The 16115-nt window shown below is 46.8% G+C and overlaps 1 protein-coding gene across 2 annotated transcripts in view; it reads left to right on the top strand.

The window, feature by feature from the left end:
* The window catches only part of znrf3 (zinc and ring finger 3), a 75933-nt gene that overhangs the window by 27511 nt on the left and 32307 nt on the right, over positions 1 to 16115 (top strand). For both annotated transcript variants that reach the window (XM_056376562.1, XM_056376561.1), the window contains exon 2: positions 7372 to 7494. In XM_056376562.1, coding sequence (XP_056232537.1) covers positions 7372 to 7494 — 123 coding nt within the window. The remainder of the gene's footprint in view (positions 1 to 7371; positions 7495 to 16115) is intronic.

Raw genomic sequence — 16115 nt, 5'->3', positions numbered from 1 at the left:
GGTGTGTTTTTAGTTTCTTGTTTTCGTAGTGTGTAAATCTGTGTGCAGCCATGTTATTACTGAGAGCAAGTTACTATATGAAATATCACTATATGTATGTGGAAGCTGGAGAGACGACTTCTGCCTTGTAGACTGGACAACTAGGCATTCATCAAAGTGTGTGTGTGTTTCTGTGTGTATGTGAAAGTGTTTTTCTCGCATACTTTAAATTAGGATGCCACTTTCGCCCTCAAGAGCTGCAGCTCGTATAAGTCCCCGGCAAACGCCCTCCCCTCATTTGCTTGACCTTCCATATGTTTAGTGGAGGTCTGGAGAGCGTGTGCCGGTGGATGGAGGTTATTTGTGTCCTTATTACCAAGAACTGCTGTCTTTCTATGTGTGCAAATTTGCAGATGAGAGTTGGGGGGGTGAAGCAGCAGCAGGGCTCTAATTGGTTAAAGTGTGCTCTCATATCTGCCCTGCAGGGCACAGGGAGGGTGGGGGTGGAGGGATTGACTGCGTCCTGACCGCGCCACAGTTTGTTGTGAGGGAGGGCTGCAGCAGGGCGGCTGGCGGAGCGGAGGAGCCAGTGCTAACATGTTGTTGACATTTTGCTAGCTTGTGTGTTTTGGCCAATGGTTTTATGCTTGTTTGCTGGATGTTGCATAACGGAGCATCTATGTCATGTGCTGGTTTGCATAAACTGCTTTTCAGTAATTATAGGCAGTATTTGCAGCTCAGTAGTCCTGTGGTTTTATTGTTTTGGTGAAATTTTTGCTGCTAATGATGTTTGCCGAAGTGGTTTTGGGCATCACTTTCACTATCTACCGCTAACAGATGTACTTCTGAAACCGCAGTGTGATGACTTTTGTTTGTTTCAGATGTTCATTTATTGAGAAATAACCAACATTTCCTGCTTCATATTATATTTTTATCACCATAAATTAAGTAGTTGACAGGTTGTTTGGACTGAATAAAGGCTCTGGGAGCTTGTGATGAACACTTTGTATTGGATTTAAAAATTTCACAGACGAAACAATTGAAAGATTAATCATATATTAAAATAATCACTAGTTGCAGCTGATGCAAGTCAGCGCAGGAATGAACTCAGGAACGATTTTAACTACAGGTTCAGTCGCTGTTGTGCAACTTCAAGCAGAGACGGAGAGCTGCTGCAAGCTGTTCCTTCCTATATGAAAATGCTTTGGCTGTACGTGTGACAGTTGCACTCATTAGCCACATTATCTCTGGGAGTGAAGTAGTGTTGACTGAAAGGGAACAGATTAAGTTGCCAAACACTCACTATAGGCTTAACTGCATGTGTCACTAAGAGTCGACATACAACGACATCCTGAAGAACTGTTGACAGTTTTTTATTGGCCTGTGCCACTGTGTGTGTGTGTGTGTGTGTGTGTGTGTGTGTGTGTGTGTGTGTGTGTGTGTGTGTGTAGTGTATTTTTTAATATATGGACTGGCAGATGGTGTGAATGTTTGCAGGTGTACTGAGTCTCAAGGTTGTGGAGCTGTTTAGTGTGTGTGTGTGTGTGTGTGTGTGTGTCCTGGGAGTTGTGATGTTGTCATGACGCTCTGACAGACACCACAGGTCCCTGTGACTGAGACTGTGATCAGACATACACACCTAGCCATCCCATCCCCACAAGCCCTCAACTCAACCGCCCTCCACCTCTTGTTGGCTAGACCGGTGGGTTATTCCAGGAAGTTTACAATCCCCCCCCCCACCACCACCACCCTCCCATAGTGAGGGAGGTTGAAGCACAGTGCTGGGGAGGGTGAAAGTGTAGGTGGGGAGGGGCTTTGGGAGGAGGTTGGAGGGGTCAGCCGAATTAAAGGCCCCGGGTAGGTGGGCGGGATGCTCCTTCTACACTGGGTTGAATGAGTTCAGGGCAAGCGACGTGAGAGATGCCACTGAGTTACCCCTCGGTCACCCATGATGTGTTTCAGACTACAGACTCCCCTCCACACACACACACACACACACACACACAGAAACACACACACACACACACAGACAGACACACACGCACACACACACGCCTTTGCTCAAACAGCGAGATACGTAAACACATGCACAGCGCTGGGGGAAGCAGATGGGTGCGAGGACTGGCGCCGTGCCCAGGTTTTTCTTCTTCTCTAGATTTTTGTGTGCATGTGAAATAGGTGCCAGCTCTTCTTCTTCCAAAATTCATAAAAGAAAGCAATGAACAACAGATTTGTCCGGTTAATCATTTAGCCAGCGCCACAAAGAGCAGCTTGTAAAAACTGTCTTTGGCTGGCACTTGCCTCAGACAACAAGGCAGCTTTGATTGTTGTGACAGAAACTTGTCCTCGGTGTGACCTAAATGCCATCACAAGACATGTTGCAGCTCAGTTCTGGGTGAAGTGCTGGCGCTTGAGATTCCTAATAAGATTTTTAAGGTTTTGAAAGATATATATGCAAGTCTGTGTTTTCATGCTGTATGGATCAGTTCAGCTCAGGAATCATTCTCCGCCTACTCCTCCTTTGATGTTTCGAGCTGAGGGTGTGTGTTGCAGCCGGGATGTCTTGTTGTAATGCACAGAACATTGAGCAGCCATGTTTCAGCAAGTGCATAACTTTTAAATATAGACATTGCAACTCAGCAACTTCTGTTAGAATTTTAGATTCTGGTTCCCTGTGAGCATCATTCACGAGTTCACAAGGCTTTCCCGGCCGGTGGTGCTGAAAGCAGAAGGAGGAGAGGAGCAGAGTCTTTTTTTTTAAATTTCTGCTTTGTCACAAAGAAAGGTTTTTTTTTCTCTCTTCTTCTTCTTCTTCTTCTTCTTTAACCTGTGGGGATGTTTCATGTGAGATGTTTGGAGCAGTTAAAAAGATTTCAAAGGCGTTCTGAGGAATTTTTAAAAAGTTAGTAAAGGGAGAAAACGAACTTGCTGATTATTACTTTTTACGGCCAGTACGACTTTTAATGTTGAAGTGCAAGTGAGGATAGAAAGTGTAAAATGTGCATACGTACACAGCTGTGCAGGGGGAGAAAAAAAAGCTCTTTCATGCAAGGGCGATATAGCATGGTGAGGGCAGGGGAGGGTGACTGTTTTGGGGAGGATGAGGGGCAATCGGGTGGGGGGTGGCTGTAACTAGGGCCACCAATAATTTAGAGGGAGAGAGAGAGAGAGAGAGAGAGAGAGAGGAAGAGGGGGTGCTGCAAGGGGAGGAGGGGCAGAAGAGAAGTGGTTGTTGTATGATCAAAGGCTCAGCGAATTGTGTCACAGACAGACGGAGAAGAATGGCGTTGGATGGTGTGACTTGCATTTTGATTTCCTTTGAGAGCCGGGGAGGAATGGGAGGGAGGGAGGGAGGGGGTCGGGGTAGGTGGTGGTGGTTGTGGTTTTTAGAAGTAGGGCCCTGTTTTGATCCCATTATCAACTGTTATCAGGTCACTTGCTCGCGCAGGGGACGACCATAAAGGAATAAGAGTAAGAGGAGTAAAAGAAAGTTTTGTGATTCATTTTTATCCGTCAAGTTTTTACCAAGTTTTATTTTTCTTTCCTAAAAAATTGTTGAATAATATTGAATAAGAAGTCGCTATTTATTGGTTGATATTAACAAAAGACAGAATGAATCAGTCTTCATGTTGACAGGGGATATCAGCAGCAAATCAAAAAGCATCCCACGTGAGTAACCACTTCCTCTACAGGTGTTTTTGCAGATAGAGGGGTTTGGGGGAGAGGGGGCTGGCATGGGGGTGTGTCTAGCTTGAGTGACAGGTGGAGTTCAAATCCCCGCCAGGATTTCATTGAGAGTGTGGCCTGTGTAAGGGGATATTCATGTGAAAGGCTGCCTCCCCTACGGGCAAGACAGGCAGGGCAGAACAAGAGCCCGCCCCCTTGTGGCACTTCGGGGGGCGCCGGATGCCCTTCACCCAAAACCCTGGGTACGGTAGCTAAGTGGAGCACAGTGGAGCAAGCGGGTGTTTCCAGTGGGCTGAGCTTGTGTGATGTGGGGCCTAGCGGGGAAACCTGGCAGTGTTGGAACACAAGAGGGGATAGTCTCTGTCATTTTGTGTATTTGTGTGTGTGCGTGTGCGCGCGTGTGTGTGTGTGTGTGTGTGTGTGTGAAGGCACGTTTGCATATGTGCTCATTACTATTTTGTGCTCGCAGCCAGTAGCTGTGACCCACTTCACCAGATCACCGTCTCTCTTCCATACCAAAGCTCCTTTTCCTTTTGCTCCCCCATCCCCAACATCCATCAACGCCTACGTCAACATCTGACAAAAAAGAAAAATCCCTGCGGTGGAGATAATGGTGCAATTGCCAGCCTCTAAAATAACAACATGGTCCACAACAACAACACTGCCCCATTTGGAGTGCAAGAGCCCCCGCACAATGGCCCAGTGTTCAGAACCCGGGGCGCAGGCGGGGCTCCCCGCTGCCATCCAAGCTGTTAGACGAGCAGGAGAGCGAGGTCATAATCACACAGCGAGCAGCGCTCCACTTCCTGGTCCTCCTTTAAATGGACTGAAACAGATTCAGCCTCTCTTTAGATCCTCCTACACTTGCTCTTTCTGCTTCCTCCCCAACAGCATCTCACAAAGTGTTACCTCAGTTGACTGGGATGTGCTGGTATGCACCGGAGAGTTGTTTCAGTTTATAGAACCACGATATGTGGGAGGAGCAAGTCGGGATATGCAAGTTGAATGGGGCTACGCTCTTTTATCTTTGTCTTTCCGTTCAATTTTGGCGTCCTCCAAAGGCTGAGAGGGAGAGCGCGCTCTGAAATTATCATACCAAATGTGTATGTAATGTATACCTGCGCTGCCTCCCTGTTCCTGTCAGCCCTAGGCTACCATCTATCTTACAAACAGTCTCTCTGTATGTATGTATGTTTACAAGAGAAAAGGCAGCTTTGAGAAAATGCGCAGTGAATCTGTGAAACGCAGGCGGACAAGGTGACTGCATCCTGCGGTTTTGTGAAAAGGTGTTTTGAGGCAGAGCAGCCTTGCTCCACCACGACCTCCTCATTGGTTTTCCTTGCTCTCCTGTGAGAATGATCCATTTTGTTTCGAAGGACAAGGGTTGTGATTGAAAATCAGAGCGCAATCTCTCACGTTTTGTCATACTCGTGTGTGTGTGTGTGTGTGTGTGTGTGGGAGGCCTGAGGAGGAAGATTCATGGAATGAACCTCCTTTTTCTCTGAAGGTGCAATTCAGAATCTATGAGAAAATGTATGTGGCAAGTGTAAGCCTGTGAGAGTGTGTGTGTGTGTGTGTGTGAGTGCGCGCGCCTTTGGTCTTAAAGTTCCCTTAAATGCATATGATTTCTCCAATTCAGCATCTACTATCAAGGCGGAAAGAGCAGTCACAGAGCGGCACACGTTGTCCTCATTCCTTCCCTATGATTCGTCCGTATTCCACCTGATTTGCATTTTAACCCCCTTACTCTCAGCTAAGTCCTTCCCCCAAAAAAAACCCCTCAGGTCAGGGGCTTGACCCCTCGGCCTTGTGGCACTGAAGTGACTCGGGCGCTTTCTGAATCTCTCTCTTCAATTGGCCTGCTGCACGACTAACCTGCTCCCAACGTGATGAAGTGGGGTTCAAAGGTCGGGGGTCACCAGAGGGAGAACGGTATCTCGGGTCATCAGCAGTGGCCAAGGGCTCGGCGCCACAGTTCTGGTTGATTGGGGTGTTGTGGTCATTGGGTTAATAGGATAAGTGGCCTGCAGGTCAGTTTGGCCCAGTTCTAATGCTAATACAGGAGCTTGTCTTTGCACCGTTGCCAGGGTGGGGATTGGATCCAGGATTGTGGAGCTCTACTTGGTTACAGTTTTAATCCAGCCTTGTTTGAGCTGGTCATTATTTACTGCTGGTGAATTTGCTGACAGCTGCAGTTGTCCTTTTACATTTTTGCTTTCGTTTCGTTTTTGGTTTGTTTGCATGGTTCACGTTTTTTATTGCACTGTTCACTTCCAGTGATTGCCTGCTGTGATTGTTAAGGTTATCTGTTAAAGGTCCCATATTGTAAACAGTAAGATTTCCATGTCTTTTTTGATTATAAAGCAGGTTTAAGTTCTGCATTAATACTGTGAAAGTATCAAAGTGCTCAGTCCACAAAGAAATGCTCACAGCCCGTATTCAGAAACTGAGCCTAGAAATGAGCTGTCAGGACTTCCTTTACTTTGTGATGTCACAAAAAGCAGTCACAGCTCACATGCTCCTGGCCCCACCCACCTGGACCCAGCATCCAACCTTGCAGGATTTGGTTTCTCTGAGCGTTCACCTGAAATCTTCAATATTTTTATTCAATCACTCAGAAAACAGTAAAATCTAGTTTTACTAGAGCTCCAGAGATTATTAGATAAAAGTCTCTTGTTGTCAAAATGTGGAACACAGATTTCTTTTTAAATTCTTGTCTTACACTTAGCTATTCTCTAGACTTCTTCATCGTCTTCCCAAATAACTCAAGTCAACTAACGGAAGTGCTTTGAGATTAATGCTTCAAGATAAATGTTTCTGTTAGTTTGCAAGTAAGGAAGCTGCCACCTTTTTCTTTTTTGGGCCCAGTGAGTGAGTCACTGTTTGTGATGTCTGCCATCCTTTAGCTTTAATCTTCTCTAAAGACGTCGTCTAGCCGCTGGGTGTGCAGAGCTTTTTTGGCACGGACAACTGGGCCAATTTCACTGGTCTAAAGTGTAATGAGAGGACAACTCAAGATAGACTGATAGACCCTAATGTAATTGTGTGTGTGTGTGTGTGTGTGTGTGTGTGTGTGTGTGTGTGTGTGTGTGTGTGTGTGTGTGTGTGTGTGTGTGTGTGTGTTTGCACTGGTGTGAAACGTCAGCATCCACTTTTCCTTTTTTTAATTGAAGAAGTGAAAATAAAATGTAGTCAGTCATTGTGCCTGTATGTGCAAACGCAACAGAAATGTCAGCAACATTAATCAATTCTCAGTAATAGAAGCAGAATTTATGTACCTTCCCTTAAGTAGGAATGAAAATCTGCCTCCTTTGCAGATCCATGGAAGTACACAAGTCCCAGCTCTGCTTATCTGCTGTACATGTGCTTAGATGCTGCAAGATTTTTGCCGCACACAGCGAATACTTCAGAGACGTTTAATGCTCTTAAACTCTTATGTTTGTTTATGTTCATTATGGAAAATAGGTGGCAAGTGGATTATAATTTTTTATAATTTAAAAAAAGGTTGGTGGAGGTGAAGGTGGTATCCAAAAGAGATTAGTTCAACTCTAAACCAGCGGTTTACGCCACACCTGGAGCAAATCCGTGACCCTGACACTGGAAACACAGCACAGTTTTACACATGACAAGGTTTCCCCCTGATCGCCTGTGATAGTGACTCAGTAGCTTTGATATTAATGCTTTTTTTCACCTCTGTCTTTCCAGATGCATCCTTTGGGACTATGTAATAATAACGATGAGGAGGACCTGTACGAGTACGGCTGGGTCGGAGTGGTGAAGCTGGAGCAACCGGAGCTGGACCCTAATTGTCTCACCGTGCTGGGAAAGGTAAAGACCCGGTCGCTTACTCTTCTCAAGTCACTGTGTAGTGTTGATCAATAACTACATTTGCTCACTGGTCATTTTGTATTTACCCACCGATGTACACGAGTTAATCTTCAGAAAACTAATAGCACCGGAGCTCTGTACAGATTAAACAACAGCTTAAACTCTTCACAAGAGATCAGAGGGAAACGTGCACCACGCTCCCGACGACGCGTGTCAATCTGCGCTCGCATAAAAAACCAACTCCATGTGCGCGCAGGTTGACGTGCATTTGTGTCACTGTAGGTGAGTTGAGTGGTGCAATGAAATGTAAAACCGTCTGCGCTACTACAGTTGAAACCATGTTTGTGGTATTAAAACTCTCATCCATTGCCTAATGGAAGATTGTCTGGTCATATTCAAGTTAAAAAATCTAATAGTTCTCAAGACCCAGAACAATTTCCACGTCTTGGGACATGAATACACTGGAAGAATTATAATTGGACCACTGTTTGCCTGTAAACACAATCTTTTAAAATCTTAAGGGTACTGATGAAAATAGACAACAACACTATCAGGTGTATTGAATGTTAGTGCACGATATTTTTGGCTCCATGAGTGACAAGCAGAAATGTGCAGACAGCATGGTGTTGGTGTTGGTGTGTGTGTGTGTGTGTGTGTTGTGTGTGTGTGTGTGTGTGTGTGTGTGTGTGTGTGTGTGTATATATACAGATAGTTCCCTTTGCTACACTCACGTTAAAGAAAATTCTTTCCCTTTTACTTAATTAAAACCCTTTAAAGAATTTATCTTTGATCTTTTGTAGTCACAGAAACAATTCACGGAAGGATGATTTTGTTTTATTTTGTTCCTCACTTCCCATCGCTGGGAGAATAAGGGTGAACTGAATCCCTCCCTTGTCTCTCACCGCCCACCCCCTCGTCTCCGCCCCCCTTCCCTCCTCCAGTGCCCAGTCCCCTCTGGAGTCTCCGAGTGGTATTTTATCATGCTTTAATTAAGTGTTCCTCTTAATGGAATGTACCAACATTCCCCGGAGGATGAAGGGGGGGTGTTGGTGGATGGTGGCTATAGTCTCATTTATCCCGTGCATGCCTGGTGACAGAAAGAGAGCAGCCATTCATAATTTAAGGAGCCCTTGTACTGTATAGACATGCTAATGGTGCACTTTCTTTGGTGATGGTTGCCGCTATCTAGCTGATGCATACTTGTGCTGAGGCCTTATGTTCAGCGCTCAAACTTCTCTGCTACTGTAGCCAAGAATATACCGTAGTCATGGGTGGCTTCACTCTATAGTAAATGGTCTGTATTGATAGTGATGCGTGATGTTCGAGGAGCAGTTAACAGTTCCAGAGGGAAACCAACTGGTTTAACTTGTTGTTTACCACTTATCACTAAGGTAATTGTCATGGGACCAGTATCCCTGTAGGACACTACATGATTGTTAATGGTAGGTAGGGAATCTTTAAAGGTCTCATATTGTATAAAGTGAGATTTCCATGTCTTGGTTGATTATAAAGCAGGTCTAGGTTCTATATTAATACTGTGAAAGTATCAAAGTGCAGGGATCCACAGGGAAATGCACACAGCCTGTTTTCAGAAACTGAGCCCTAAAACGAGCCATCAGAACTTCTGTAACTTTGTGATGTCACAACAAAGCCTGGGTCAAAACTCTGGGTCCCGGTGGGCTGGGCTAGGGGCATGGAGCCCCTAGCCCAGCCCACCGGGACCCAGAGTGTTTACCTGAAATCTGCTATATTTTTATTCAATCACTCACAAAACAGTCAGCCAGAAGAGAGGCTCAGAGCCCCCTCTTCTGATTGGTTGACTGTTTCCTCAAGGACTACAAGTTTAAAAAAGAACAAAAATCTGTGTGATGAATAAGTAGAAACAAGTGACCTCTGTAGCCCACCAGGATACATTAGCCGCTACTGATGTAACACACCCAAACTTCTGACTGAGCTGTTGCCGGTTGATGATGGTTGCATTGTTGGTGATGTAGGCGCCAGGGTTTGACAAGGAAGAATAATAATGCGTGGAATAAAACAGTAACAGGAGTGCAGTGCAGCGCAGCACCTGCCTTCAATAGGATGTCAAACCACTGTTCAGTTGTTGTTGTTATGAGATTACTGAGACGGGATAGACGGGATAGACGGGGTGATATCTGATCAGGCTGCATCCAGATCCAGAATGTTGTGGGTCCATGTTCCTCCGCCAGCTGAGCCACGAGGACACCCTGAGCACCAGAAACCCACACCTTCCGCTCAGTGGAACCCGTCAAAGCAGAGTGCTAATGAGCCGGCCATTTTTTTATACATTCTGGGTTTGATGTTTTGCTAAGGGACACTGTAGTGAGGATGGCAGGAACCTTGGCCTGTGACCTTTTGGCCTCCAGCCAGCCTCCCTAACCTTTAGACCACTCTGCTTCCTCTGTGTTTATTCAGCCAGGACTATAATTAGAGGAGGGAAAGCCCATTGTTGCATCTTGACAGACCCTCGCCCGGGGCCCGAACACAGCTGGGTGCTTTGTGTTGGCACTGCCGCTTTTGCCAGGCCAGACAGTGCAGTGTTTACCCCCTGCCAGTCTGCGTACTCTGCCCAGCCAGCCAGCCAGGTCACCGTGCCCAGCCCTAGTCCGGATACTATGCCCACTCTTACACACTCACCCCGCCTGGTCTGGCCTCATGCTCTGCCCCCGCCCGCCCCCCGCCCCCCCTCACCACCCCCCAACCCCTCTCCCGCCTTACCCGACTGGCCCCTGACTGAACCCAAGAGCCCACTCCACTTTGCTGCCACTTTGCCACCAACAGTGTTGGGGTCTTGTCTGGTCAATTTAGATTCCATTCAATTACAGAATCCCAGTGAACGCACAAAACGGAATTGTAGGAGGAAAAAAAAAAAAATGCTGTTTACTCTAATCCATGTCTAAATATAAAGTGTCTGGGAACACAAGGCCCCCAGCTGTGTTTAGGAGCTGGTCAACACGTAGCAATGGGCATTCCTTGCTCTATTTAGAGTTGGCTGTATGCTTGCATTTATTTCACAAGTCCAATAGTAAGTGGCTCGTGCACATGGTCATGCAGATAGTTTTTAAAGCAGAAAAATTAATGCTAAAGCAAAAGATATGAGCTATCATCTCGACTCTCCGCAGAGTAGATTTTCTCTCCAGGTTTCTGCAGCTCTTGCCATAATTTCAGAGCTGCTGACTATATTGATCCCTCTAGAGCGATGCTGAGCCCCCAGCTGCTACTACACACTCTTGGTACTGTGAAGCTTCTGTTTTGGTTTTGGTATTCGTCGTCTGAACATTTCCTTACTTTTGGCCTATTCTACACATCTAATTCTACATACTTTTATACTGTTTTTGTCATCGGTGCGATTTTAACTTGCACTTAATTACCCAGCTGAGTGTCTTCAGGCCGCTCTCACTGTCGCAGAGAGATGCTCTGACATCAGCAAATATTACCCGTAGAGGAAGAGGAGGAAGAGAGGTCGGTCACGGCAGCCTCTGAAGTCCGCTTGCAAACCTCACCAAAGCGCTGGCGTGTCATATATATGTACACAGTTTTTTCCTGCACTTCCTGTCTGGTTCCTTTGAGAGCTGCAGGACTGTTAAACCTCTGACCTCAGTGTGCCAAAGCAGGAGCCCCTCCCCCCCCAGCAGCAGGACAAACCAAGAGCAAATCAGTTCCTACTGTAGCCAGCTGTGTTTGAGACTTTCTTTGAGGCGGTGGTTTGGTCGTCTGAGTTACGGTGTCATATGAGGATGACACTGCAAGGTGCCCCCGGTGTCAGCGGGACACAGTTGCAAGTAATTGCTTCTCCTTAGTTACGGCTTATCAAGTCTCTGCTTTCTCTGAGGTGTTAGTAAATGTTGTAAATCATGCTCACACCTCTGCAGACATTTATCTGTTCTCAAGTTGAACTATTTATTGCGGTCAGTAACATATTCTTGGTTGTCATTTCCTCCCCGCTGCTCGACTTTCTCAGAACTGGCGTCCCTCCCTTCTTTCTCCACACTGTCTTTCACATACATACACTGCGATTTTTGGCAGCTTCTCTGGAACATGAAATCATGCCACTGGCTTTCGGGCTGGTCGGGGTCTTTGTCGCCGCGCCAGGGAGATATCTCTTCTTTCAAGTATCGCAGTGTCAGTCCAGTGGCCACACAGGGCCTTAGCACGGCGGCTTTTCCCCTTTCATCCTGCCCCGGGGCTCTCATGACATCAGCCACTAACCCGGGCAACCAGGGGAGGAACTGCAGAAGAGTGGGAGTTAGAGTGGAGAGAAAGAGGTTAGGGGGGACTTGGCTTTTCAATGACATGACGAAGGCGAATGGGTCTGGTTTGGTAAGTGGGCGGCTGGGATTCGTGTCTCGCTTGGTACAACTTTTTTTTTTTTTTTTTTGTATGCACATAAGCAGAAAAATGCGACCCATCCTCCCACACAGCCCTGCAGCTTGTGTGTAAAACAAGCCTCTTGGCTGGCATAGCATGTAAAACTCCCTGGTATGTGCTTGTTGTGTGTGTGGCCTGGCGCTGCCCTTGACCAGCTCGTCTCTGAACCGCGATCAGTTCCACCTTAAACGCTGGCCAAAGACAACATTTCATTGCAGCGGAGCATAACTGCGCCGAGACCGGCTGCTGCGAAGCACTTAAAAATAACTCGAGCAACAAGAAAAGTTTCAAGATCTTTATTGACATATCCTCCCAGAAATAAAGCGAGCTGCTTTAAAGTTTTTGCCAGAGGCACACAACCATAAAAAGTGTATCCTGTGTGGGAAGTTCTGTCTTTTGACACACATACAAACACAATCCTGAAACCACAGTTGCCATGGAACAATGTGAGCGGGCAGAGGATCGTGTCTCTGTGTCTCTTTCTACCGTGGCCCTCACATTGGCACTATAGGACGTCAGGCCAGAGCAAACAGCTGCTCTGTCTTAGTGCTAAGTGGCTTTTGGACTCTAACCGTGTCTGGCATCTCAGCCAGAGCTGTAGCGAGGGTGCAGTGTGTGTGTGTGTGTGTGTGTGTGTGTGTGTGTGTGTGTGTGTGTGTGTGTGTGTGTGTGTGCGCGTGCGAGAGGAATGATGGGGATATATAAAGTACACAAGGGCTACGAGGATGGTGTGTGTGTGAAGAAGAGAAAGTGCAGCTTTAAAAAGAAAGAAATGGCAACAGACAGATGAGTGTGATATTGCGGGTGACTAGCTCCGAGCCTGTGGCCAGGTTAGCTGTCCTACACACTCAGGTGTGTGCGAGAGTTCGTCCCGAGGCCACGGCAATGCCAGTAAGGTGTCATGCGGCGGGGCTTGTTGTAAAGGAGCTTCAATGCTGGACTGAGCCGGCTGCGTTTCCAGACCACCTCTAACACAACGTGTCGGCCCTCACGGGAAAAAAGGAACACTGTCTGATCGGTGGGTGTATTTGTTGATGCAAGTATTTGTGCACGAGCTCATCCACTGTTTATCAGTCTGGGTAAGGAGAAGTGGAAGGCTGGCGGATGAGCTTGTGTTTCTATGCAGACAGCTGAATGACTCACCGTCGCTCTCATCACTCTCGTCTCCCGCCTTTCTGCAAAGGCCTCAGTGAAGCGCGGCGCCTCGATAACAGAAGGAAAGAAAATTGCTGTAGTTTTACATCCCGCAGTCTCCATACTGTTTTGTTAAATTGCAGTGAAGCCACAATAGTGATTGATTTTCAACAGCAGCTTTTGTTCGATGAGGCTTGTTTTGTTTTTGTTTTTTTTTGTTTTTTTAAAAAAAGAAATCTTTTGACAGCCGAGCCGTAAAAACGCAGGATATCGATAAGACAATTTCCCCCTATACTTGTGCTAAAAATGAGAGGGCTTACATCCTTTTCAGTTGAGTGCAGCAAATTGAGAGTCAGTTTATGGTTGTTTAAACGAAGGCAGCCGCCAGCAGAAGGATAATGGAGGCTAATGTTGTGGCAGCTTCATACACTTTTCTTAGTCAGATGCGGCGAGGGAGTTTTCAAGGTCCCTTCCTCTAGAGATCTGCCATTGAAAGGTGAAAGGTTTCGTCAAATTTTGGGGGTCCTAGTAATTTAAGGGTGTTATTGCACATTGTTATGTACAACAGAAACATCCAAAAAGTTTTGAGTTGATTGCACTTAATCAATCACAAAAACACCCATTAATTACCAAATATCAGCTGCATTCACAACTTTTATGATGCCGTATTAGGAGAAAAAAAAGAAAAGCGACCGAATCGAACCGCAGCCAAAGAGCCGTGCAGCTAAATCCTCGCAGTGTGACGGGGTAAAAATGCACGAGCTTTAGCTTCCTTTCCACCTGGTCCCTCGCGCTGCATAAACACTTTCAAACACCTCAGCATGGAGGGAGGGATAGACAGAGAAATTGAAAAAGAGAGGAGGAGGAGGAGCTGTGAGGAGAGAAGAAAAAAAAAAGGGAGAGAAAAGCTTGTGAAGTGCGGGGCACTCAGGGGCCTGCCTTTTGGGCTCTCCTTTCATGTTTGTGTACGCCTCAACTTGCTGATATTATCTTGGCCGCTCTTCTGGCGGGGTGTCGGGAGAGGTTTCCACTGTGACCAGGCAGGGGCCTCTCTCTCTCTCTGTCTCTCTCTCTCCCTCTGTCTCTCTCTCTCTCTCTCCCTCTCTCTCTCTCTCTCTCCCTCTCTCTCTCACCCCCTCCTCTCTCTGTGTTGGAACCCTCACCCACCTTCCTACTGCACCCCTCCAAAAAAAAAGTCCCTCTCCTAAATCACCGCTTCACCACGTTTCACGGCGCTGGGAGGCGCCTGGGATCCCACTGCGCTCGTTTCCATGGTCACTGGGAAGCTCCTTGTGTCATGTGGCTCAAAGTGAGCCGTCCCTGGGCCGAATTACCCAGCTTTCAATGGGAGGCCAAATGACCATTATTAGACTTCACAGCTCAGGCCCCTATTTAAAGAGAGAAGAAAGGAGCCCTGGGGACTTAAGATGAGAAAGAGATGGAGGGAGAGAGAGAAGGCGAGGGGAAAAACAGAGGGAGAGAGAGAGGGAGAGGAAGAAAGGAGGAGAAATGAGGAAGAAAAAGAAGAAAGTGCGGTTAGCACCTCTGAGGAATTGTCTCTTTTTTTATTTTTCCCCCTCCCTTACATCGATTTTTTTTTTTTTCTTTTTTGTTCTTAAATCACAATTGTTATTAGAAAGTCAGACGCCAGCCGCAGCTAAAGCTCCCCTGTCTGTCAAACAGCATCCAGAAAAGACGGGGCGGCGCTGGATCAAAAGATGAGCCGTGGAAAAAGTAAATCTCAGAAAAGATAGGACCAGACATCCACCCACGTAAACCAAAGCCCTGTCTTTTCTCTCTTCATCTCCGTCTAAGCCCGTTGCTTTGTAGGGGGAATGTGCGCTGGTGTGCGTGAGAATCCTCGTGTCCTGCGCCCTGCTGCGTATGTCAGGGCCGTGTTGTCTTTAAGGCTCGGGCCCACGGCCTGGCACGGAAGCTGGAAACTGAAGCCCCCTGGTCCCCACACAGCTAATCTGATGCCTCTCCCTGCTACAGATGAGTCCTCTGCTGGGGGGGGGGGGGGGGGGGGGGGGGGTGAAAATGGCATCCTGCTCTCGCGGTTTAAATTTCCTTTTTTTGTGCCGCCATGGAGGCAAAGTTGGCACGGCAAGGAGATGGAGAAGTGGTGTGTGTGTGTGTGTGTGTGTGTGTGTGTGTGTGTGTGTGTGTGTGTGTGTGAAGGCGACATTGGAGCTGCCCATGCTCTGACAGAGTGAGGTAATGGAAGAAGAGAAAAGAGAAACATGGAGATAGGAAGGAGGTGAAGAATGGGAATGCACCTGGCAGAGACGCTACCATTGTTTATGGAGACCAATATAACAATAAAATTTACATGCGACATCTGGTTGGCGGCTGTCCGTGGTTAAATGGTACTTTAAAAAAAGAAGAAGCTTTTTAATCCTTTAGATAATGTCAGGTAAATGTAGGGGAGTGAAAGGTGCAATATTTACCTCTCAGATGTGTTAAAGCCTCCAAACTCTACTCCAGGATATTACTTTGTTACCTCTGGGTATGACCTGGTGGTGGGTGTGTGCTTCTTGACCAATCTGAAGACCAACCATACTGAACAGTGAGGTGTTATATTGGAGCTGGAGCTGGATGAGTAAACGTAGCTCAATATATTGCACCATCTTGCTGGCATTCTTTGTTCAAATCCTATTTACGGCCACAGACATTTCCTGCTTTGATGTTATCTTTATCGGGACACAACAAAAGGAAAGAGGTGTGTGTGTGCGTGCGTGCGTGCGTGCGTGTGTCAGGTTTGGTGAAGAGATGGAGTTCGCCATTTCATAAATCAGTGGCTTCCTGCCTTTTAGGCGAGTTTTTGCTTTTGTGAAATTCAACCAGATTTTGGGATTTTCTGCTCTCCTGGCAACCATCTCGTGACCCCTCACACTTGTGTCTTAAGGATCGAAAGTGTTGTCCTGGATTACTCAAAGGGGGGGGGGGCTGCACACATCAAAGCCTGTCTTCAGGTATTGAGCAGCATATGTACTACTATAGACTATAAAGCTTTTTGTGGCTCCAGAGGGAGGGGTACGAAGTCTGATCAATGACCTCAGGCGAGGCTCCATCAACTGCGGTTTGAAAATGGAAAA

The sequence above is a fragment of the Seriola aureovittata genome, chromosome 5 (genome assembly GCF_021018895.1).
Source record: "Seriola aureovittata isolate HTS-2021-v1 ecotype China chromosome 5, ASM2101889v1, whole genome shotgun sequence".
NCBI lineage: Eukaryota > Metazoa > Chordata > Actinopteri > Carangiformes > Carangidae > Seriola > Seriola aureovittata.
Note: the sequence above shows the minus strand (reverse complement) of the source record. Positions and strands in the feature narration are given on the sequence as shown.